This window comes from Microcebus murinus, chromosome 16, assembly GCF_040939455.1.
Source record: "Microcebus murinus isolate Inina chromosome 16, M.murinus_Inina_mat1.0, whole genome shotgun sequence".
Classification (NCBI taxonomy): domain Eukaryota; kingdom Metazoa; phylum Chordata; class Mammalia; order Primates; family Cheirogaleidae; genus Microcebus; species Microcebus murinus.
This window is the reverse complement of record NC_134119.1, coordinates 61,115,212-61,139,331: the sequence shown is the minus strand read 5'-3', so window position 1 is coordinate 61,139,331 and position 24,120 is coordinate 61,115,212. Positions and strand designations below refer to the sequence as shown.

Genomic DNA, 24,120 nt, shown 5'->3' with positions numbered 1-24,120 from the left:
AGCTGGGACTACAGGCATGCGCCACCATGCCCGGCTAATTTTTTTTATATATATATCAGTTGGCCAATTAATTTCTTTCTATTTATAGTAGAGACGGGGTCTTGCTCTTGCTCAGGCTGGTTTTGAACTCCTGACCTTGAGCAATCCACCCGCCTCGGCCTCCCAAGAGCTAGGATTACAGGCGTGAGCCACAGCGCCCGGCCTGCCCACTAACTTTTTGTCATGTGTGATTATAAGCTCATTTTTGTCTTGACTATTTGAGTTCGGTTTTCTGATTACTTATTACAGGATAAAGCATCTTGACTGATGTAGACTCCCATCTGTCTTAGATATGCACGGAAAAGAGAGATACGCAGTTTACACAGACAGGGAGCGACAGAGAGACATATAAACTGTACCCAAACATGCCACACAGGCACCCACACTCGGTCACACTCGGCCACAATCACACACACTCTTAAGGACTCACTTATGACAGAAAGTTCCAATTCCTTTTATTTGTGCATATTGTATAAAAGTAGAAAAATAAACTCAGCCCTGGGTCCAAGCCCATAAATAATGAGAGAGGAAATAACTTAAGGCGGGGGTGGGGCTTAGTGGGGAAATAGGTCTGGGGTCCCAGACAGGCTGGGGGGGGGTGGTCCAAGTTCTCAGGTGCACAGGTGTCCGCTGGCGACACATTTCAGGTCCCGGGTGAGGAGGCGGAAGAGGTTGAACGTGACGGACGCCTCCAGGCAGCCCGGGGACTCCTGTGGGGAGGAAGGGATGGGTTGGTGGCTGTCCAGAGTCTGGGCTCCCAGCTGATCCCAGACTCCAGTCCCCCTCCTGGTCACTCACCTTCCTCGGGGCCACCTGCAGCCGGTGCAGCCAGTGCTGGAGGCGGCCCCGGGGCCTGGGGCCTGCCGTGGGCGCAGCCGGGCCCTGTGGGCAGAGGGGACAGGTGTGAGCAGCGCCAGCCGCAGAGGGACTGCAGTGGTCACAGCCCACAGACACGGGGACCCCGGGAGCCCGGGCACTCACGCAGGCCTGGAGCTGGGACCGGATGTGGCGCAGGGTGCGAAGGGGCCGGTCCAGGACGTCCCCCAGGTCTGCATCAGCCATGGTCGCCAGGACCTTCAGTGTCAGGGCCAGCTCGGCCTCCAGGGCCACGGGGCGCTCCCAGTCCTGAGAACAAGGGAAAGGACAGGTGAGGTGGCAGGTGAGGAAAGGCAGGTGAGAAGGTCTGGGTAAGTGGGGACAGGTAGGGAGTACGGGGCGGGAGGGCTGGTGAAATGGGACATGTGGTGGGGACAGGCAATGGGTCCAGTAACAAGGAGACAGGAGGAAGGATGCAGGTGAAGAGGACACAGGTGAGGCAGAAAGATAAGAGAGAAGACAGGTGAGGGCACAAGTGACATGGGGAAAAGTGAGGGGGATTTTCAGAGATCACAGAGACAGACAGGCGAGGACAGAACCAGTTAGGGAGGCAGGTGGGAGAGGGCAGCTGGAAGTACAGATAAGAAGGGCGATGGGCGAGCACATGCTGGGAGAAGATCATGAAAGACACTGAGGGACGCAGGTGAGAGCCAGGGAGGAGGAGGTCGGGGAGCGGAAGGGGACCAGAGTTGGAAGAGACAGGGAAAAGCAGGACGAGGGGCACAGGTGGGGGACAGATTGGGCACATGTGGGAGAGAATGGAAGAGAGAGCCAAGAAGGAGCCAGGTAGGGGACAGGTGAGTGAGACAGCAAAGCGGGACAGACAGGAGATTACAAAGGGGACCCAGAGCAAGGACAGTGTCAAGGGAGCAGCTGAGGAGTGACAGGGGCACAGGACAGGTGAGCAGAGAGCAGAGAGAGGGAAGGACGGGGCGATGAAGAAGGCGAAGGGCCACCTATGGGGACAGCAGAGAGGGACAAGGGAAGTGGCAAGTGGCCTGACGTGCAACTCACCTGCAGCTGCCTCAGGTCCCAGGGCCTGGGGAAGAGACGAGAGCTGCAGCTCCAGTTTTTCAGCGAGAGCGACTCTTCCTAGGAGGCAAGGACATAGGTCAGCCCAGAGCAGGAGGGCTGAAGCCAGCCCGTGGCAGCCAAGGTGAAGTTTGGCCATAGCTAGAGGGCTAGAGGCTAGCCCGTAGCCAAAGGACAGAGGGTGGCCATAGCTAGAGGGCTAGAGGCTAGCCCGTAGCCAAAGGACAGAGGGTGACCCATAACAGGAACTCACCAAGGCATCCTTGGCCTTCTTGAAGGTTTCCAGCTCCCGTGGTGACAGAGATTTGAAACTGCCAATCTGGCAGCCCCTCCAAGTTGTCGTAGGCTTCGACGTGGGGACAGGGCCAGCTCTGGCCAAGCCCAGCAGCACAGTCACCAGCACCACGAAGCTCCACTCTGCAGCCATGGCCAAATCGTATTTGCCTCCCGAGCTGCATGGCTCCGCTATTTAACCCTCTCCACGCGCATTCCTGGGTGATGTATGTAAACAAAAAGGCGATTGGAACTGGGAATCTCCACTGGAAAGGTGCGTGTGACGTCGGGAGCCAGCGTCTGGCCCAGGTAATGAAGCCGAGGAAGGCGGGGCCAAGTCAGCCTGGAGCTGTACCAAAAGGGAAAGGGAAACTGAACTGTAACGAGCACCTGAAGAATTTCATGTGGGAAATGGGACTCTGTGGCCACCTTTTTTTACTGCCTGGACTTTTAGGACGTCCTGGGCAATTTTTTGTACTGCCTGGGCAAGCTTTAAGACTGCCTCTGACTAATCCAATGATCACCCCATTTCTTCAGCCAGTTGACTTTGAGAGCCCTTGTCAGGGGCTGCGGTGGCGGGTGGCGGAAAGGGAAGCTGGCTGGAGGACTGTCACAGCAGGGAGGAAGCTTGCAGGGGTGTGTAGGTGAGGTTGCCTGAGTGGCAGAGATGGAGCTACCACCATTGGCTTAAGAATGTTCCAAGAACTGACTCACTTACGGTCCTAACATGTTCATGGGCAGTTATGTCTATGATTGTGATTTTAGATGTCAACTTGACTGGTGGAAGGACACCCAGATAGCAGGGAAGGCATTATTTCTGGGTGTTTCAGGAAGGTGAGCGTGTTTCGGGAAGAGACTGGCATTTGAGTCAGTGGGCCGAGTGAGGAAAACCCACTCTCGCCCAGTGCGGTGGGCGCCGTCCAACGGGCTGAGGACCTGAACAGAAGAAGAAAAAGGCAGAGGAAGGGCGAATTTGCTCTCTCTTTGGAGCTGGGCCACCCTTCTTCTGCCCTGGAATGTCAGAACTCCAGGCTTTGGAACTCTAGGACTTGCAGCAGCGACCCTCTGTGCTCCCAGGGCCCTACGGCTTTGCCTGTCTGAGCCAATTCTCCTAAAAAATCGCTTATTATCTATTAATAACTACCCCCATCCATCCGTCCTTCCTGTTGGTTCTGTCTCTCCGGGAAACCCTAACTAATACAATGGTCATCCCCATTTTAGCGACAAGGTAACTGAAGCATAAGAAGCCTCGGCTGGGCGCGGTGGCTCACGCCTGTAATCCTAGCTCTTGGGAGGCCGAGGCGGGCGGATTGCTCAAGGTCAGGAGTTCAAAACCAGCCTGAGCAAGAGCGAGACCCCGTCTCTACTATAAATAGAAAGAAATTAATTGGCCAACTGATATATATATATAAAAAAATTAGCCGGGCATAGTGGCTCATGCCTATAGTCCCAGCTACTCGGGAGGCTGAGGCAGAAGGATTGCTCGAGCCCAGGAGTTTGAGGTTGCTGTGAGCTAGGCTGACGCCACGGCACTCACTCTAGCCTGGACAACAAAGCGAGACTCTGTCTCAAAAAAAAAAAAAAAGCCTAAAGTCCCACAGCACAGTGGTCCCCAACCTTTTTGTCACTAGGGACCGCTTTCATGGAAGACAATTTTTCCCCCTGGGGATTGGGGAGCTATGAGGAGCGGCTGTAAATACAGACGAAGCTTTGCTCACTCGCTCGCCCACTGCCCACCTTCTGCTGTGTGGCCCTGGTTCCTAACAGGCCATGGACCGGTGCCGGTCCCCATCCCAGGGGTTGGGGACAGCAGCCACAGCAGGTCAGTGGCAGAGCCGGGGTTGGGACAGAGTCCTACCCCAGTGCTCAGCCCTTTTTCTATCTGCAGCCAAGGGATGAGATGAGAACTTGTGGGAGTAACAGGTCCACTTCTCCTTTCGGCCCCTCTTGGGCAGCACAAAAGGGGTGAGAGGGCAGTGAGGAGGGCTTCCAGAAGGCAGCCAGCGAGTCGCTTTGCTGTCACCACCCCTGCAGTCACAATAACTGTGTAGCAGGTAAGCAATCGCTCTGATGTGCAGGCACTTCATGTTTTTTTATTTCTCTTTACTTTTCCTTAGCCCTTTGGTGCAGAACGTTATTAATCATACTCTTCAAATCATAACACAGACTCACGATCAGCCCCTGAAAGACCCTCCAAGGTTCTACCCACCCATCCCCAATTCCACCCCCACCCACTCCACGCCCACTTTAATGCACTTGATAAATAGCTGCGAAGATGTAGCTTTCTAATTTGTGGCTTTGTGTGTGTGTTTCCAATTTACATAAATGGGATTGTGCTATAAATCTTCTACTTCTTTGGTTTTATTTTATTTTATTTTTATTTTTTTGCCACTGAACGCTGTTTCTGAGATCTCCCTGTACAGCTGCGTGCATCCGATTTCCCATTTCCGACTGCCGCGGTGTAGTCCACGGTGTGCCTGTAGCACTTTTGCTTATCTGTTCCCCCAGTGATGGACACCCAGGTTGTCTCCAGCTCTGCATCGCCATAAGGCCCACACCTGGCCTCTGCGTGGGCGGTTTTCTGGAACCTACTGCGGCACACCAGCTGACGCCCTCCCACTGTGTCCCCTCGACCCACTTCTGTGCTCGCTGCGGATGAGGTGGGCAGTCCCCACGCACGCTGCCTGCTTCCCGCCGCGGCTGAGGACCTCCCACCGTCTGCACGCAGAGCAGATGCCCCAGCATCCATTCCCCCAGGAGAAATCCCCAACGGGAGAGGAGTGGGAGCCCGTGGATGAATACTGCAGCTTCTCTTTTCCTCGGTGGATCCATTCTCAGGTGTGTTCCTGATCCCGCCATCGTCTGGGGGTCCCCAGTATAAATGAGCTCTACTTGCTCACAGTAGTGACCTCTCCAGGGCTGGGACCAGGGTAAGGCAAGTTGGGGGTCAGAGTCAGAATTTAACGGGGTGCTCACTCTCTCAGTGCCTGGGTGTTCCCCTCTGTACTCCAAGATACACTCTTATTGGCTTTTTGCTCTTCCAACCTCAGTTTCCCCACTGGCTTATGCTTGTGGGGGACTCCTCCCAAATTTTATCCTTGGCTCAGGATATGCTTTTGGGAGGACCCAACCTAAGACATATATTCAAGAGTGGGATTGTGGGATCACAGGCTTACCTGTACTTACATAGCCTAATCATCACCGTTCAAGAGAACTTTCTACAACGATGGAAATATTCTACATCAGTACTGTCCCGGACGGTAGACACTAGCCACACGTGACTGTTAAGTACTTAAAATTTGGCTAGTGCAGTGGAGGACTTGAATTTTCATTTTATTTAAAATTAATTACTATATGGTGGCTCACGCCTGTAATCCTAGCACTCTGGGAGGCCGAGGCGGGCGGATTGCTTGAGGTCAAGAGTTCGAAACCAGCCTGAGCAAGAGTGAGACCCCGTCTCTACTATAAATAGAAATAAATTAATTGGCCAACTAATATATATACAAAAAAAAAAATTAGCCGGGCATGGTGGCGCATGCCTGTAGTCCCAGCTACTCGGGAGGCTGAGGCAGGAGGATCGCTTGAGCCCAGGAGTTTGAGGTTGCTGTGAGCTAGGCTGACACCACGGCACTCACTCTAGCCTGGGCAACAGAGCGAGACTCTGCCTCAAAATAAAAATAAATAAAATTAATTGCTATATATTCCTATATGTAGCTAGTGGCTAGCATGATGAACAGGACTGTTTTAAATATTTATCATTTGCTCTCCCAAATAGTTGCACCTGCTTCTCTCCTTCCAGAGATGCTCAAGACTTCCTGATATCCTGGCAAGAGTGTAGCCTTCCCAACACCTGATCTGATATAGATGATGAGATCCTGGACCTCGAGTCTGAGCCCAGCACAGTAGAGCGAGACCCTGACTCTAAAGAAAGAAAAAAAATTAAATAAATAAGTATATAGCCAAAAGAATTGAACAGGGACTCAGATACTTGTGCACCCATGTTCATAGTGCCATTATTCGCAATAGCCAAAGGTAGAAACAACCTGAGTGTCCATCAGTCGGTGAGTGGACAAACAATATGTGTCATATACACACGAGAAAACCTTATTCAGCCATGAAAAGGAACGAAACTCTGATACATGCTACGACATGGATGATCCTTGAAAATATGCTAATGAAATAAGCCATATACAAAAAGACAAACATTTTATGATTTTACTTATGGGAAATATCTAGAATAGGCAAATTCATAGAGACAGAAAGCAGATTAGAGGTTACCCAGGGCTGGGCTGAGGGTGTGCTTTGTATGCTTCATGCTTACAGATTTTCTGTTGGAAATGTTGAAAAAGTTTTAGACATAGATAGTGGTGATGGTTGCAGACCATTCTAAATGTAATTAATGCCACTGAATTGTATACAAAAATGGTTAAAATAGTGAATTTTATGTTATACATATTACGCTGCAATTTTAAGGGGGAAAAAAGGTAACCTTGGCTGGGTGCAGTGACTCATGCCTATAATCCCAGCACTCTGGGGGGCCAAGGCAGGAGGATTGACCGAGACCAACCTGTGCAACATGGTGAGATCCCTTTTCTACAAAATGAGGGGAGCAATCTTCTTGGAAATGTGGTAGTCCAAACCAAATAAAGATCTTTTATATTTAAAAAAAAAAGTCGTACACCGTGACAAAATGAGATTCATTTCAGGAATGCAAGGATGGCTAAATATTTTGAAATCTATCAACGGAATCCATTATATTAATAGGCTAAAGAAGAAAAATCACACGATCGTATTTATCAATGCAGAAAAAGCATTTGACAAAAATCTAACATCTATTTCTGATAAAAACTCTCAGAAAACTAGGAATAGAAATTACTCAACTTGATAAAGAAAATCTATGAAAAACCTTCCACTAACCTCACAAAAAGTGAAATACTAGTTGCTTTTCCTCCTAAAATCATAAACAAGACAAAGATGCCCATTCTCAACACTTATTATTTTTATTGGGATGAAATTAACATAACATAAAATTTACCATCTTAGGCATCTTTAAGTTCGCAGTTCAGTGGCATTAAGTACAGTCTCTTTCCTTCTCCTTTGCATTGTTGTGATTCATCTTGCAAAACTCAAAGTCTTTACCTACTAAACAGTAACTCTACATTTTCCCATCCAAGTTGTAGCATGTGTTATAATTTCCTTCCTTTTTAAGGCTGAATTTTGTATGTACATACTATATTTTTCTTATCCATTCATCAGTCGATGGACACTTGGGTCGCTTTCACCTTTTGATTGTTGCAAATAATGCTATGAGGATGGGTGTACAAATATCTCTCAAAACTCATCCATTAAACAAACAAACAAAAAAATCCAACAGAAAATGGGCAGAAGACATGAACAGACAATTCACCAAAGAGAATACACAGATAGCAAATAAACACATGAAAAGATGTCAATATCACTAGCCATTAGGGAAATGCAAATTAAAACTACCATGAGACACCACTACACACCTATTAGAATGACAAATAGGCCAGGTGTGGTGGCTCATGCCTGTAATCCTAGCACTCTGGGAGGCCCAGGCGGGAGGATCGCTCAAGGCCAAGAGTTCGAAACCAGCCTGAGAAAGAGCAAGGCCCTGTCTCTACTGAAAATAGAAAGAAATTAACTGGCCAACTAAATATATATAGAAAAAATTAGCCGGGCATGGTGGCGCATGCCTGTAGTCCCAGCTACTCGGGCGGCTGAGGCAGGAGGATTGCTTGAACCCAGGAGATTGAGGTTGCTGTGAGCTAGGCTGACGCCACGGCACTCACTCTAGCCTGGGCAACAGAGTGAGACTCTCTCTGTCTCTCTAAAAAAAAAGAAAGAATTACAAATAATAGTAATAATACTGATAGGACCAAATGCTTGTGAGGATGTGAAAAAACTTGACCTCTCTAAATTGCTGGTGGGAATGTCAAATGTTATAGTCACTCTGGAAAAGTTTACAGTTTCTTAAATATTTAACCATACACTCATCACACAACTTAGCAGTCACACTCCTGGGCTTCTTTTATTTTTATTTTTATTTATTTATTTATTTATTTTTTTGAGACAGAGTCTCACTTTGTTGCCCAGCCTAGAGTGAGTGCCGTGGCGTCAGCCTAGCTCACAGCAACCTCAAACTCCTGGGCTCAAGCGATCCTCCTGCCTCAGCCTCCCGAGTAGCTGGGACTACAGGCATGCGCCACCACGCCCAGCTAATTTTTTCTATATATATATATTAGTTGACCAATTAATTTCTTTCTATTTATAGTAGAGACGGGGTCTTGCTCTTGCTCAGGCTGGTTTCAAACTCCTGACCTCGAGCGATCCGCCCACCTCGGCCTCCCAGAGTGACTCCTGGGCTTTTAGCCTTGAGAAATAAAAATGTTTGCACAAAAAGCTGATACAAATATCCATAGCACCCTTATTTGTAAACAATCCACATGTCCTCCAACAGGTGAATGGTTAAAGTCTGGCTCATGTGCACACGAGAACCCCACCCAGCAATACAAAAGACTGAACTACCGATGTACACGGCTTAGATGGAGTTTAAGGGCATTGTGGCTGAATGAAATAAAAAACTAGTCTGGAAAAGTGACGTGCTATATGATTCCACTTACACACCATTCTTGAAATGACAAAATTATAGAGACGGTGACAGATTAGTGGTTGTCAAGGGAAAGGGAAGGAGAGAGAAGGTGTAACTATAATATAAAGGGCGGGACTCGGGCATTTCTATGTAGTGAGGAAGCAATTCTGTATCTTGATTGTGGGACTTTACATGTGATCAAATGTCACTGAATTATACAAAAAGAAACTAGTGTACGCAAACACTGGTGAAATCCCAGCAACGTCTCTAGTCTAGTGAATAGCACTGTGACAATGCCCGTGTCCTAGTTGTAAGAATGTGCTATGGTTATGCAAGACGTTACCATCAGAGAAAGCTGGCTGAGGGGGACAGGGAACCTCTCAGTAGTGTTTTTTGCTACTTTTTGTAAGCATATAGTATTTTAAAATAAAAAAGTTTGTAAAAAAGTCAAAGTTGATAACAATGTACTAAAAGAAAGAAAATTATTCTGCGCATAATTTTCCGTGGAGCTACAGGTGTTTTTTCTTTTCTTCTTTCCTCCCCACCTCCTTTTCCCACTCCAACCCCTTTAGATAACCGTAGTTGACCGACAGCCGCTTAAATCCAGTGTAGACACGTGCACATACTGGTTTTGTTGTTGGTTTTACCAAAGTGGACTCGATCATACAGTATCTGTTTTTCCGCAACTTGCTTTCCTCGCTCAGCAAACTTGTCCTGGGGGGTCCTAGTAGGTGAGGTGGAAGGAAAACAAGGTCAGGTTCCCACGTGGGTTTGGGAAGAGCTGAGTCAAAGGACCCTGAGTCAGGGAGTCTCAGCCCACCTTCCTTTTCCCACCCCTCCCACAGTGCCACCTGGGCCACCCTGGATTCTTTGGTGTGTGTCTCAGCACCCCCTGCTATCCTTTGTGCCCCTCCCCCAGCCCCAATTCTTAGGTTGAAATTCCAACCCCCAAGGTGATGAAATTAGGACGTGGGAGGAGATGAGGTCATGAGGGCGGAACCTTCAGGAATGGGTTGAGTGTTCTGGCACATTCCACCAGGTGAGGACACAGTGGGAAGTCACAGCCAATGAACCAAGGAAGGGGCCCTCATTACACACCCCCTCTGCCGGCGCCTTGATCCTGGACTGGCAGCCTCTAGCACTGCAATGAATACATTTCTGGCGTTTATAAGCTACCCAGTTTATGGCATTTAGTTATTGCAGCGGGAACAGACCACGGTGTCAGGGGGTGACGCTCAAAGGCAGAGGGTGGCAGCGGGGCAGAAGGGGCGTTTCGGTGCAGCTGGGGGTGGGCGCGGGTCCTGGCTCCGCCCCTGCCGGGCAGACGCTGGGACCCCAGGGCAGCCTCCACCGCCTGGGCAGCCTTCTCGGACCTCCTCCCACCTCTGCCCTTTCTCCCCCGCAGGTCTGTAGTCATCCTGAGGTGGCCGCTCCCAGCCCGGGTCCCACAGCCCCGCCCCCGCCCCCGCCCCGGGGTTCCCAGAAGCTCTGGGAGGGGCACGCGGGACCCTGGTGGGAAACAGGGAGTCCCAGCCGGTGAAAGGGATACCTGAAAGGAGGGGACAAGGAGGGAAAAGGTCGAGGAGGACAGGAGGGGAAGAGGTGGAGGGGAGAGGGGAAGAGGGATCAGGGGCCTTGCGGGAAGGGGGAGGGGCGCACACACAATGGGGGCAGGTGTGGCACAGGTGAGCAAAGGGGGAAGGGGAGGGGAAAGGTGACGAGGGACAGCTTAGAGAGGCTGGGGGGGGGCGAGCCAGATGAGAGGGCCAGGCTGCCGCGGGAGGGGGGAGGGCTGGGACCCCATTGGGCTCTTCCCCCCCTTTCCCGATTTTGTCCCTCGCCTGGGTCCCGGAACCTCCTCACCAGTACCTGTCGCCAGGACCACTCGGGTCTGTGTCCTCGTGCCTCTCCCTCTCTTCAACCCGACCTAGTGGGTCCCTTCCCTCTCATGGCCCCTGTTGCTTGTCACCTCACCCCACCATGCCGCCCACTTTTGTCCTTCCCACAGACCCATCCTTTAGGCCCCTCAATGCCTCAGTTGCTGTCCCAAGTCCCCGGTTTCAGGTCCCGTGGAGGGGCAGGAGCCATGACCCAGCCTTCTGGCCTGGAGTCCCAAAGAATTCCTTCGTCCGTTCTTTTCTCAACTACCAGTGAGCCAGGGATGACCAAGTGTTTACTGTCACTGTCCCTCAGGGGGAGGGGGTCTGAGGACAGAGGCAGAGGGGGAAGGAGCCGCAGTCCACAGCTTGAGGGACGGAGGGTAGACCTCAGAGATCTCCCGAGGACGAGAGGGTCCACAGAGATCGTCGGCCACATGGCTACTTGGCATGCCCACCTGTCCTGGGCACCAGTCTAAATATGTCACCTGTGTGAGCCTCCTCAATCCTCGGGGCACATTTAGGAGGTCAGACTAAATCATCTTATTATGATTTCCCATTTTCCTACATGGGGAAACTGAGGCACAGGGAAGTAATCTGCCCGGGTTACATGGTGGGTGGCGGGGTCAGACTCAAAGCCAGGTCTGTCCGACTCCAGAGCTTGCCTTCTCAGCCACCGTGCGGGCAGACTCACGGAGGTGGTGGCCTCTGCCGTCCTGGATGCCTGGTGACAAGAAGCTCACAACACGGCAGCCTCTCCCAGATGCCTGAGGCGACAACACCTGCTCCAGTGCAGCTGCCAGGACGGCGACTGGGCCGATGGCGGGTGCCTGTCGCATGGAAAGACTGAAGGGCTGAGGACATGGCCCGGAGAGGGGAGTCAGGGCTGGGCCGTGGATTGGGGAAAGGAGTGAGATGGATGGGCGGACAGACAGACAGACAGACGGAGGGATGCTGATGGGGGAGGAAGGTCGCCTCACTTAGCTTCGCCCCTGACTTGTGGCTGTGGGGCTGGCTGGTGCTTCTCTGCAGGTGTATTTCCTTGCGGTCTCTGTCCCCCTGCTGGGGGACGCTGCGTTCAGCTTTTGATTTCTGAAGTCTCCGTCTCTGGGGCTTTGCGGCTGTTTTTCTAATTCCCGCCCCTGTCCTGGTGTCTGCATCTCCGTTTCAGTTCCTTTTTTTTTCAGACAGAGTCTCACTCTGTCGCCCGGGCTAGAGCAAGTGCCGTGTCGTGAGCCTAGCTCACAGCAACCTCAAACTCCTGGGCTCAAGTGATCCTCCTGCCTCAGCCTCCCGAGTAGCTGGGACTACAGGCACACGCCAGCATGCCCAGCTAATTTTTTCTATATATATTAGTTGGCCAATTAATTTCTTTCTATTTATAGTAGAGATGGGGTCTTGCTCTTGCTCAGGCTGGTTTTGAACTCCTGACCTTGAGCTATCCTCCTGCCTCGGCCTCCCAGAGTGCTAGGATGACAGGCGTGAGCCACCGCGCCCCACCATTTCAGTTCCTTTTGACACCTTTATGGATATCCCACAGCTCCTGGGATCCCAGGGGGTAGGGTTTGGCCTTGCTTAGTATTTCTTAGCTCTGGCTGTACACTGGAAACGCCTGGGAGGTGGACATCATAATAATAACAGTACTAATAATACAGTAGTCCTCCCTTACCCATAGTTTCAATTCCCCACAGCCAACCGCAGTCCGAAAATTCCAGAAATTAACAATTCATCAGTGTTAACTTGTGCTCTGTCTGTGCGTGAGGAAATCTTGCACATCCCACCTGGGACGTGAATTATCCCTTTGTCCTGAATGTCCACACTGTATACATCACCTGCCTGTTAGCCACTTAGTAGCCACCTTGGTTATCAGACACCAAAAACATGGTGTATGGAGGGTTTGGCACTATCCACGGTTTCAGGCATCCACTGGGGGTCTTGGAATGCATGCCCCATGGATAAGGGGGGAATATTGTTATAATAATATATAACAATAACAACAGAAATAGCAAATGAGATGCACATTTATTTGGTGCATCTCAAATGCAAGGCCCTGTTATGCTTTTATGTTAATTCATTTAATCCTTACTATAACCTTGTGATGTAGGTATCATTAATACAATTACTCTCATTTTCCAGATGAGGAAACTGAGGCCTCAAGAAGATGCTTCTAGGCCGGTGGCTCACGCCTGTAATCCTAACACTCTGGGAGGCCGAGGCGGGAGGATTGCTCGAGGTCAGGAGTTCGAAACCAGCCTGAGCAAGAGCAAGGACCCGTCTCTACTATAAATAGAAAGAAATTAATTGGCCAACTGATATATATATAGAAAAAAAATTGGTGGCCCATGCCTGTAGTCCCAGCTACTCAGGAGGCTGAGGCAGGAGAATCGCTAGGGCCCAGGAGTTTGAGGTTGCTGTGAGCTAGGCTGACACCATGGCACTCACTCTAGCCTGGGCAACAAAGCGAGACTCTGTCTCAAAAAAAAAAGATGCTTCTAGACCTTGTAGTTAATAACGGGCAGCACTGATATTGAACCCGGTTCTTCTTCAACTTTTAACAGGTGTATGGATCACCTGGAGATATTGCTGACATGCAGATTTCTGATTCATTGGGTCTGGACTCGGGCCAAGATTCTGTTTTTTTTTTTTTTTATGTCAGACAGGTAATGGGCTGATGTAACAGGGATTGAGGGAGCACTCTCGCTCATGCGCATGCGTGTGAAAGCCCGTGGCCAGGATCACCATTAGGAACTACAAAAGGATCTGAGAGTCTGCATTTCTAGCACTCTCCCAAGGTGTTGCTCATGCTGTTGGTCTTTGGATCACACTTCCAGGAGTAAGAGTTTTAACCATCACATATTCCCACCTCTTGGGACAGAGCCGTGATTCTCAAAGTGTGGTCCTTCTGCTGTGAATTTGCTAGAAATGAAAATTCTCTGAGCTCCTGAATCAGAAATGGAGGAGGGGGAGTGTCCAGACATCTATGGGTTAGTGACACTCCAGCTGATTTTATTGCACTTTAAAGTTTAGGAGCCAGTGGTAGAGTACTGATTAAGATGGACCAAATCTCTGGGGTTGCAGCCCAGACATAGCGATCGTTAGAGCTCCCCAGGGGGCCTAAGGCAAGCAAGGGCACGAGCCACCCGATTGGCCCAGAGGGACAACGCCAGCTGATGTAAGAAAAGCAAACAGGCCACCTCCATTTGGAATTTACCGCCCTGCAGAAGCCCAGATGTCATCGCTAGATGACGGACAGACAGATGAGAGACCGAAAGTGAAAGTGAAAGAGAAAGGGGGCTCGAGTGTGAGCCCGGACTTCTAGGAAAGAGAATCCTGAGTGTAGAATTCTCAGAACCCATAGAGTAGTGGGAGGAGAGGAAGTCACCCTGAGTCACCCCTACTAAGCGTGATGAACGAACAAAGGACTAAGGAAGGGGTAGATGTTTTTGAAGAATTTGGGGCATAGTGGAGACTTTTTTTTGAATCCTAGGGGACACATATGGGGTTTTTGGTGGTGCCCGAAGAAATATGATGGGTTCATAGTATCAGACGATGTTTCATGAAATGCACTAAGTGCTTTTATACCCACATTATATAGACTCCCCACAACAACCCTCTGTAGTATTGTTTTCCTTTTCTTCTTGATGAAATTGAGGGTTCATAGTAACCATCACACTCCACCCCGACTCTCTCTCTCTCTCTTTCTCTTTCTTACACTCACACAATCATACCATTTTCAATTCATCCCTATGTCCTAGTGGCTGTACTTTCAAAGTGTTTCCAAATTCATCCACTTCTCACCTTCCCCACACTGTCCCCCTATCCAGGTCCTGTCTACCTGTCTACTGTCACCTCCTGCCTGGACAATCACAGCAGCCTCCTCCTGTCATCCCCTACCCCCACACCCCATTTCCTACACAGCCAGAGATCACACCCCCCCCACTCTATTCAAAACCCTCTTACAGCTCCCATTCCACTCAGAATAAAATAAAAAGCCTCAGCTGGGCATGGTGGCTCATGCCTGTAATCCTTGCCCTCTGGGAGGCCAAGGCAGGAGGATCATTTGAGCTCAGGAGTTCAAGACCAGCCTGAGCAAGAGCGAGACCTCGTCTCCACTAAAAATAGAAAGAAATTAGCTGGATAACTAAAATTATATAGAAAAAATTAGCCAGGAGCCGGGCGCAGTGGCTCACTCCTATAAACTGGGAGGCCGAGGCAGGAGGATCACTCAAGGTAAGAAGTTCGAAACCAGCCTGAGCAAGAGCGAGACCCTGCCTCTACTATAAATAGAAAGAAATTAATTGGCCAGCTAAAAATATATAGAAAAAATTAGCCGGGCATGGTAGTGCATATCTGTAGTCCCAGCTACTTGGGAGGCTGAGGCAGGAGGATCGCTTGAGCCCAGGAGTTTGAGGTTGTTGTGAGCTAGGCTGATGCCAAGGCACTCTAGCCCTGGCAACAAAGTGACACTCTGTCTCCAAAAAAATTTTTTTTTTTCAAAAGAAAAGCCTTCCCTTACAAAGCCCTTTGAGGCCTGGACCCTCCTGAGCCTCCACCCCGATCCCTTCTTCACTCCCCTACCTCTGCCATGTGGCCTGGGTGCTGTTCCTGAACAAGCCCATTTCTGGCTGCAGGTGTCAGGCAAACAACAGGATCCACACTGGGTAGTCTGAGGAGTCAAGGGCACTGGGAGCTCGCAGATTATCAGGGAGGTCAGAGAGGCAGATTATAAAGCTAAACACCCAGAATAACCCCCAAACACACCACGAGGCCCTCTCTGGATGGGTGAGCGGGATTCTCTACGTGCTGCTTAGAACCTCTCGTGGTCAAGGTTGGACCCCAGGGTCCTCCTTCACAACCACCCCCAAATGGCACTGGTCGCCAGGTGACAGCTTTCTGTTTTTGTGACCACCTCCTCTTATGGCGGCTCACTTTTTAAAAAACAACAGAACCCAACATTTATTGAGCACTTATTATGTCCCAGGTACTATAATTCATGTCATTTAATTCTCACAGTGACCCCATGAAGTAGATATTATTATTATTATTGTTGTTATTATTTCAGACAGAGTCTCACTCTGTTGCCCAGGCTAGAGTGCCGTGGCGTCAGCCTAGCTCACAGCAACCTCAAACTCCTGGGCTCAAGCAATCCTCCTGGCTCAGCCTCCCGTGTAGCTGAGACTACAGGCATGCGCCACCATGCCTGGCAAATATATATATATATATATATATATATATTTTTTTTTTTTTTTTTTTTAGTTGTCCACATCATTTCTTTCTATTTATAGTAGAGACTGGGTCTCGCTCTTGCTCAGGCTGGTCTCGAACTCCTGAGCTCAAACGATCCTCCTGCCTGGGCCTCCCAGAGTGCTAGGATTACAGGCGTGAGCCACTGTGCCCAGCCAAAGTAGGTATTATTATTCCAATTTTATAGATGTGGAAACTAAGGTCAGAAAGACAAAGCAACCTACTCAAAGTCAGACGATTTGTAAGTGGCAAAGCCACTTCACACTCAAGTCTGTCTATGTATTCTGTACAACTTCTCGCCACCTGACATTACGTTACATTTTTTTGGTAACAGCTTCATTGACATATAAATCTCATACCATATAATTCACCCACTTAAAGTATACAATTCAATGGATTTTAGGATAGTCACAGAGTTGCTAAGGCATCACCACAACCAATTTTAGAATATTTTTTATCATCAGAAGAACCCCATACCTTTCCAAACCCCATACCACCCCAAACCTTTCCCTGCACCTAGCACTAGATAACCACTAATCTACTTTTGTCTGTATGGATTTGCCTATTCTAGATATTTCATATAATTTGAAATATATAATATGTAGTCTCTTGTGTCCAGGTTCTTTCGCTTGGCATAGTGTTTTCCAGGCTCAGCCATGTTGTAGCATGGATGTATCAAAATTTCCCTTTTTTCTGGCTGAATAATATTCCAGTGTATGGATAGATCACATTTTGTTTATCCAGTCATCAGTTGATAGACTTTCGGCTTGTTTCCGCTCACTGGCTATTATAAATAATGCTGCTGAGAACATTCAGGTACAAGTTTTTCTTCGGACGTGCGTTGTCATTCCAGCTGGGATTGGGGCTCACGTTGGAAGCCACGCTGCTGTGGATGCACCTGATTGGTGAATCCCAGGTCACATGTCCTCTGTAAGTCACGGGGCTACAGAATTACTTCCCAGGTGCATTCACTTCTTGACCCCTGACCTCACTCATTTCGCGGGCTGTCTGCTAATGGGGCCACGCCCTGCACGTGTTTCCCCTTTGCCGGCCAGAAACTTGCGGGACCTGGCCAGTAGAGGGCGCCGGAGGGACAGCGGAGGGGGGCGGGGCCCTCCTTGCTGGCTGCAGGTGGCAGGTGGGCGCGCGTCCTCTGCACTGCTCGGCCCTGTGTGGTTCCTCCAGGGTCACGCTGCTGCAGGGGACAGCTTTCGCCATCATTTCTCTTTTCACTCGGGTCGCAGCAGCGTATCCGGGCGCCTGAGGCGGTCTGAGCCTGTGACCTGCCTGGTCACTGCTTTCACCTGCTCTCCCCAGCCCCAGCGTGTTCCTGCTGGCGCGGGGGACACGGGGCTGGCTGTTTAGTGAGCTGGTGACCCCGTACATGGCCCCCGTGCGGGCCCCTGCAGAGGGCGTGCTGCCTAGCTCCCACTTCTATGAGCGCCCTCTGCAGCCCCGCGCCACCCACCCTCGCTGGCTTGGCTCCTTCCCTGGCGCCCAGAGAACCTCTTCCACTTCTTCCAGGCTTTGGACCACTTTTTGCAAGGAAAAGTATTCAGTTCTCAACAAGCCGTGGAAAACGCCTTTCACGATTTCGTCTCCACTCGCTCTCCAGGCTTCTTTGCTGCTGGCACAAACAAGCTACCGTTAAGATGGCAAAACTGTGTGGCCGGTTTCGGCGCATGCTTCGACTAACTGTACTGCTTCTTGTCTGAGATGTAATAAACTACACTTTTGATTCGAAATTGGACATTTCATTTTTTTAAATTTTTCTTTATTTTTGAGACAGAGTCTCGCTCTAAGAGCCATGGCGTCAGCCTGGCTCACAGCAACCTCAAACTTCTGGGCTCAAGCGATCCTCCTGCCTCAGCCTCCCGAGTAGCTGGGACTACAGGCACGCGCCACCATGCCCGGCTAATTTTTTTCTATGTATTTTTAGTTGGCCAATTAATTTCTTTCTATTTTCAGTAGAGACAGGGTCTCACTCTTGCTCAGGCTGGTTTCAAACTCCTAACCTTGAGCGATCCACCTGCCTCAGTCTCCCAGAGTGCTAGGATCACAGGCGTGAGCCACCGGGCCTGGCCCATGCTCCTGTCCTTACATCACTCTAACTTCCTGCTTCTGTTGTCCTATTTCCCCCTACTGACTCTGACCCTCTTCCTTCCCTCTTATGAAGACGTTTGGGATTACGTTGATCCACTTGGACAACCCAAGACAATGTCCCCATCTCAAACTCTCAACTTAATCTCGTCTGCAAAGTCCCTTTTGCCATGTAATGGAACACATTCCCAGGGTCCAGGGATCAAGAACATCTTTGGGGGCCACTATTCGGTCTACCACAAATCTACTACAAATCTAGGCAACCCACCACAATTGCATTAGTAGAACTTGTAACTTTGTCACCGAAAGAAATTACAGACATTTTCATATCACATTGTCTCCTAGCAGGCATCTTGAAATAGCGTTTACCCTCATCTCTGCTTCTAAGTCACAGTAGTTATTAGAGCTGCCACGGGTGATTTTTTACTTAATGCATTAATGAGGAAGCACATAAATTACGATATCACAGTATGATAAAATATTGTGATCACTGCGTTACAAAAAAATTGGATTCCTTTGTCCCGTGTATTTTCTTTCATTCTGAGAAGGACCCACAGGCTTTGCAAGGCTGCCGCTGTGACGTCCAGGGTGTGACAAAGGTGAAGGAGGCGACCCGAGGGGACCGAGGCACACAAAGCTGGAAGGACCCAGGACCCCCGGGTGGCCGAGTAGGGCCGTCCTGCCAACGGGACCACGCACTGTGGGACTAGGAGCTGGAGAGCATTGTGCTGTGTGGTTGTATCCCTTGGACTTGGGGACTGTTTGTCACAGTGGCTCAGCCCCTGTGCAAACTCCGCCCAGCGCGGAGTCTCTGCTTCGAGTTGCCCTCACTCGCCAGGGTTGATCGGGGATTAGTGGGGCTTGGCACTTGCTTCTACAATTCAGGGGCTCATTTCAAGAAAGAGAATGGAAATACATTTCATTTTGCTCTTTTTATAAAAATATCTATGTAAGCACAATGACAGGACTCTCTAGGACTCCATGCCCGGCCCCCAGCTGGGTGCTGGCTGCTCATGGCTCCCGGCTGCACCCCTCATGGGAAGTGCCAGCAGCCCAGGGAGAACTAACTGCCTTGGCTCAAATTCAGTCCCCCTCCCAGGGGACTGCCATGGCCGGTGGTGGCCCCACATAGACATACCAAAGCCTGAGTCTCTGGCTGCACTTTGGGACAATGCTGATGGGCCTTCCCAGCTGCAGAGCTCACCGTAGGGTGGACGACAGTCCCTGCTGCATCGCACCGGGTCACCTTGTCTCCTAAGGGCCCTCCCTAGTCAACCTTCCTCCCGCAGTTCTGTCTCAGGGCGCTTCCGGGGAATGGAATCTCAGAGCATTTGCATCAAAAGTGGTCCTGGCCGGTGGACTGTACAAAAAGCCTCTGCAATGGGGTCACTTGCTAGTTGCCTGGTGTCGACCCAAGTAAATGAGGCCAAAATCTCAATCAGTGGAGGTTTATTAAGCCAAGATTTTGAGGACACTCCCAGGAAAAACACGAACGGTAGACAAGCTATGGCTGTTTTTCCGGAAGGGTTAGGTCAGAACCTTTTAGCATTTTAAAGGCACACAGACAGGGGGCTGATGATGTACTGGTTCCATTCTTGTGAGGCCCAAGAAATCTACATTTTCTGTAAAATAAGGGAGTGTAGGAAGCATCAATTATGTAGATGTCCCCCAGCAGGTGGAAGAATGTCTGGGTCTGTCTGGTCTCCAGTTTTGTCACCTGTAAGATAAACTTGTGATTCACCATTAGAGCGGGAATCTGACAGGCTTCAGTTTGAGGTGCGAGACAGGGACAATTTGCATGTCCTTGTTTATGGGAGGTTAGCAAGACATTTTCTTAATGAATGATCTGTGGGGCCAGGTCTTCACACGTGCCCGAGGGTCCAACCTTCTCTTTTGCATAAGGAATTGAGAGGGAGGGGGGGTGGCCCTGACACTTTGCTTTTCGTTTTACACTGGCAGTGGGACCATTCCATGGTGGCAGGTGGTGTGTGGAGAGCCCTGCCATGGTTAGCAGGGGTGAGGCTGGGGAGAGGGGAGCCTGGGTGGGGGCGGTATCCCAGGCTCTGGGGAGTCGTGGGGGAAAGGGAACAAGACCCATAGAACCGATGGCTCTTCCTGAGACCACTGGGTCCCTGAGGGGTGACCTAGAGGCTCAGGTGACTAATCAGCAGTTCAAGGCCGAACTTGAACGCCAGCTTCTGTCTTGGTAGCAGAGGAAGCGAGAACAGACTCGGGAGATCTCGCTCAGAGCTGGGGGCTTCGGGGAAGACTGACCCCCAGCTCCGCAAGTCTCCTGTGCCCAAGCAGGACCCTGAAACTCGAGATGGGGACATGGGGCAGATGTAGCGAGATCCTTGCACTCCCAGATGCCCCGAGAGTCCCGTGACAGCCCCTTCTCCTTGTCAGCAGATAGAAGCCACCCAGCGTGACAATCATGCAAGGACCTCCAATGAGACAAGTCTCACAAGGCTGTCCTGTAGCTGCTTTAGCACTGTGGTCCCCAACCCCGGGGCCACCTGAGCTCTGCACCACCCCACCCCCACCCACAACGCCGCACCCCTGCGCCCCACCCCTCTGTCCTCTTTTTCTTGTTTATTTCAACAAAGTTTATAGAAAGTAGAAAAATAAATATTTTATTGGATATGGGTTTGAGAATCCACACGCATAAATACATAAATAGCGAAGTGGCAATAAATTAAGAGGCAAATACAATCTAAGATTCCAGGGCAAGTGGCAAGTGGTCACAAGTGGCAGGTCAGGCGCACAGGTGTCCGCTGGCGACACATTTCAGGTCCCGGGTGAGGAGGCGGAAGAGGTTGAACGTGACGGAGGCCTCCAGGCAGCCCGGGGACTCCTGTGGGGAGGAAGGGATGGGTTGGTGGCTGTCCAGAGTCTGGGCTCCCAGCTGGTCCCAGACACCAGTCCCCCTCCTGGTCACTCACCTTCCTCGGGGCCACCTGCAGCCGGTGCAGCCAGTGCTGGAGGCGGCCCCGGGGCCTGGGGCCTGCCGTGGGCGCAGCCGGGCCCTGCGGGCAGAGGGGACAGGTGTGAGTAGCGCCAGCCACAGGGGGACTGCGGTGGTCACAGCCCACAGACACCGGGACCCGGGGCCTGGGCACTCACGCAGGCCTGGAGCTGGGACCGGAGGTAGCTCAGGGTGCGAAGGGGCCGGTCCAGGACGTCCCCCAGGGTCCTGTTGGCCACGGCCCCCAGGACCTTCAGCGTCAGGGCCAGCTCGGCCTCCAGGGCCACCGGGCGCTCCCAGTCCTGAGGACAGAGGTGGAAGACAGGAGAGACACCACGTGAGACAGAACGGGTGGGGGGAGGGGAACTGGAGAAGGTGACAGGTGGGGGACAGGTGACAGGGCACAGCCCACGTGGCCAGGTAGGGGGGTGAGGAGGCACAGGTTGTGGGGGACAGAGAGGGCCAGGCCAGAGGAGGAGGTGACAGGACCAATGTCACAGCCAGAAGAGCGGGTGGGGGAGGGCAGGGCTGCTCCCGCCTCTGCCCACTCACCTGCAGCCGCCTCAGGCTCCAGGGCCTGGGGAAGGGGCGGGAGCCGCACCTGCGGTCCCTCAGCGGGAGGGCCTCTTCCTAGGGAGCAAGGTCCCGGTCAGCCCAGCAGGAGGCTGGAGGCTGGACCAGGCTGGTGGGGTGGTGGATGGCTGAGAAGGGGACAGTGGAGGTTCCCTCCCAGGAGGACAGCAGAGGCACCTCCGGGGCAGCCAGAGCTGGGGCCAGCCCACTGCCGGGACCCAGGGACAGCCCGGGAAGGAAGGGTGGAGGCCCCCTTTCAGCGTGTAGAGCCAGCATGGGGACCCTAGATGGAGGGGTGGAGGCCAGTCCCCACAGCAGGGACAGCAGGGAGACTCACTAAGGTGTCTTTGGCCGTCTTGAAGGCCTGTAGCTCCTTTGGGGACAGGGACTTGAACTGGGCTATGTGGCAGCCCCTTGCATCCGAGAGGGCCCTGAGGTGCCTGGTGACAGGAGCCGCTCCAGTCCTGGTCAGTGCCACGGCCACCAGCAGCAGCACTGGCGTGCAGCCCACGGCCACGTCTGATTGGGAAGGGAAGGACACTCAGAGGTGGACAGCGCTGGGCTGGGGCTGCGGGCTGCAGGGAGGTGACCACCATGGACAGCCATGTGGCACTCACCCAATTTCATTTCTGGTCTCTGGTCTTCAGGTCTCTGGTCTTCTCAGCAGATGGGGCACCCTAATGTCCACTCAGGCTGTCACCTGGGGTCTGTCACTGGGTCTCGTTTGGATTCTCTGGGCTCAGTGTCCTCTCCTGGGTCCCAGCCTGCTGCCGTGTGTAGGGCGCTGTCCCTGTGGCTCCCGCCACGTGCGCGGTGCAGTTCCCGCCTGAGCGCCATCGTGCAGCTTTTAGCCGGCCGCAAAGGGGCGGTCCCAGCTGACGTAGGAAAAGTGAAAACCCTTCAGAAGTTGACACTGGCCGCCAGGGGAGCCCCGGGCCGGGGAAGCCCAGAGCGGGGCGGGACACAGCCAGGTGAGCAGCCGGAGGGAAAGAGAAACTGACAGGGACTGGGTCACCCACGTGAAGTCGGTCCCCAAGAGGAATCCTCAGCGCTGGCAGCTCCAGCCCTACAGGGAGGGGTGACGGCGCCCTGACCGGGCGGATCCAGGGTTGGGGAGGAGAGGGGGCCGGTGACCCGCCGTTCTGCAGAATGTCGCGGTGCACCCGGAGGGGGAAGGGCACCCCTAGGAGGCGCTGGAGCGTCCCACGGGGACGCTGTTTGGGGATGAGGAGGAAACCCCAGGAGGGGGCTGCTGGCGGGGAGAGAGGGTCAGGTGGACAGGTCACCCGGGAATCGAGAGGGCCCACCGCTCCCTACCTTTCCCCACCTGTTACGGAGACAGAAAGCATGAAATTTAGGCATGGACGATATGTTTTAATTGTCCAAGCAAGGAAGGACCCAGGAATATGAGGCTCTGCACGAGAACTGAGGTGTCACCAAGGAGGTTCGGGCCATCACATCCATTGGTGACAATGGCCTCCATCCATTCCACAAGTATTTATTCAGCTTCCACTTTGCGTCTGCAGAGAGCATTGGGGAAAAAAACCCCACAAAACAACAACTATGGAGCCTTTTACTAGACATGTGAGCAAAGAGCAAAAGGAAGTGAAGGAGGGAGCCCTGTGAAGTCTTGGGGAAGAGCTTCCAGGCCAAGGTTACGATAAGTGCAAACTAAAGGCAGAGACATCCCTTTTGTTGAGCACTTTCGTGTCCAGCCCTGTCATGGAGGCTTTGTCTCAAGGTAGCATTGGATACCCAAGATAACAAGGGCATAGTGTGGTTTGCCTACCTTTACAATAAGTAGTGAACAGCAGGAGCTCAGAGAGGTTAAAACATTTGCCCCAGGTCACACAGCAAATAAATAGTGAGGGAGGAGTCTAACCAAGTTTTGCCTGCCCCCTTGAGGGTAACCACTGTACTCTCCAGCGTCCTGGGCACCTAGATCTCTGGGCCCAGAGGTACTGGATTCCTGGGAGCGAAGGTGCTGAGTCCCTTTTGACACTTGACTTCCACCCTCAACCCCTTCCTTCTCTCATAATTCCAGGGGGAGCCTGGACAGTTGGAAAAAGCCTTGAGTTCTGATGCATGAAAAACCAAGAGCAGGGTGTGCACAAGTCACCTGCCAGTATGTCGGTCACTTTCTGTCCAAGGCAGGGGGGTAGCAGATATTGCACCAACAACGAATTCTGCACACAGCACACTGCTTGGGATTCCTAAACTTCGGAGCTGTTTTTCTGAGAAAGGAAGTTGAGGCATGGGGCGGAGAGCATGGGTTCTGGGGCCGAAGGGTCTGGGCTTCCAACCTGGTTCTGTCCCTCACTAGCTGTGGGACCTCAGGAAGGAGGGGTGCAGTCAGCAACACAGACTGCCAGCCCCCAGATCTGGGCACAATATAACAATACAGTTGTTTGTGTATGATTATTTAAAGGAGGCTGGTTGTTAAGGCCGTAATCTGACCTCTGACCTCCGCTGGAAGGTTTATAAACACAAGCAATGTACATTACTCCTTTGCAAGAGAAATATAACAT

At 51.6% G+C, this 24,120-nt stretch overlaps 2 protein-coding genes and 1 pseudogene across 2 annotated transcripts; all 3 read right to left on the bottom strand.

The window, feature by feature from the left end:
- Positions 1-650: 650 nt before the first annotated feature.
- On the bottom strand, positions 651-2,374 carry IFNL1 (interferon lambda 1). The gene is made up of 5 exons (XM_012775211.3): positions 2,201-2,374; positions 1,930-2,007; positions 1,021-1,164; positions 838-921; positions 651-749 (listed from the first exon to the last, which is right to left on the bottom strand). The coding sequence occupies exons 1-5, from the start codon at positions 2,372-2,374 to the stop codon at positions 651-653; spliced, it is 579 nt and encodes a 192-aa protein (XP_012630665.2).
- A 10,986-nt stretch (positions 2,375-13,360) lies between these two features.
- LOC142861548 (uncharacterized) lies at positions 13,361-13,470 on the bottom strand (annotated as a pseudogene).
- Positions 13,471-20,809: 7,339 nt separating this feature from the next.
- On the bottom strand, positions 20,810-22,219 carry LOC105877017 (interferon lambda-3-like). The gene is made up of 6 exons (XM_075993440.1): positions 22,210-22,219; positions 21,930-22,111; positions 21,572-21,649; positions 21,178-21,321; positions 20,997-21,080; positions 20,810-20,908 (listed from the first exon to the last, which is right to left on the bottom strand). Exons 1-6 carry the CDS (start codon positions 22,217-22,219, stop codon positions 20,810-20,812), a joined length of 597 nt encoding a protein of 198 aa, XP_075849555.1.
- Between the last annotated feature and the right edge of the window lie 1,901 nt (positions 22,220-24,120).

Bases quoted from the DNA above. Each gene is read 5' to 3' on its own strand.
- LOC105877017 (XM_075993440.1), bottom strand. The intron at 21,650-21,929 runs GTGAGTCTCCCT...CTTGCTCCCTAG, and splicing joins AGACGGCCAAAGACACCTTA to GAAGAGGCCCTCCCGCTGAG. The intron at 20,909-20,996 runs GTGAGTGACCAG...TCCTCCCCACAG, and splicing joins TGCAGGTGGCCCCGAGGAAG to GAGTCCCCGGGCTGCCTGGA.
- IFNL1 (XM_012775211.3), bottom strand. From the start codon at position 2,374: ATGGCTGCAGAGTGGAGCTTCGTGGTGCTGGTGACTGTGCTGCTGGGC. The intron at 2,008-2,200 runs GTGAGTTCCTGT...CTTGCCTCCTAG, and splicing joins AGAAGGCCAAGGATGCCTTG to GAAGAGTCGCTCTCGCTGAA. The intron at 922-1,020 runs GTGAGTGCCCGG...CTCTGCCCACAG, and splicing joins GGTCCCAGCTCCAGGCCTGC to GGCCCGGCTGCGCCCACGGC.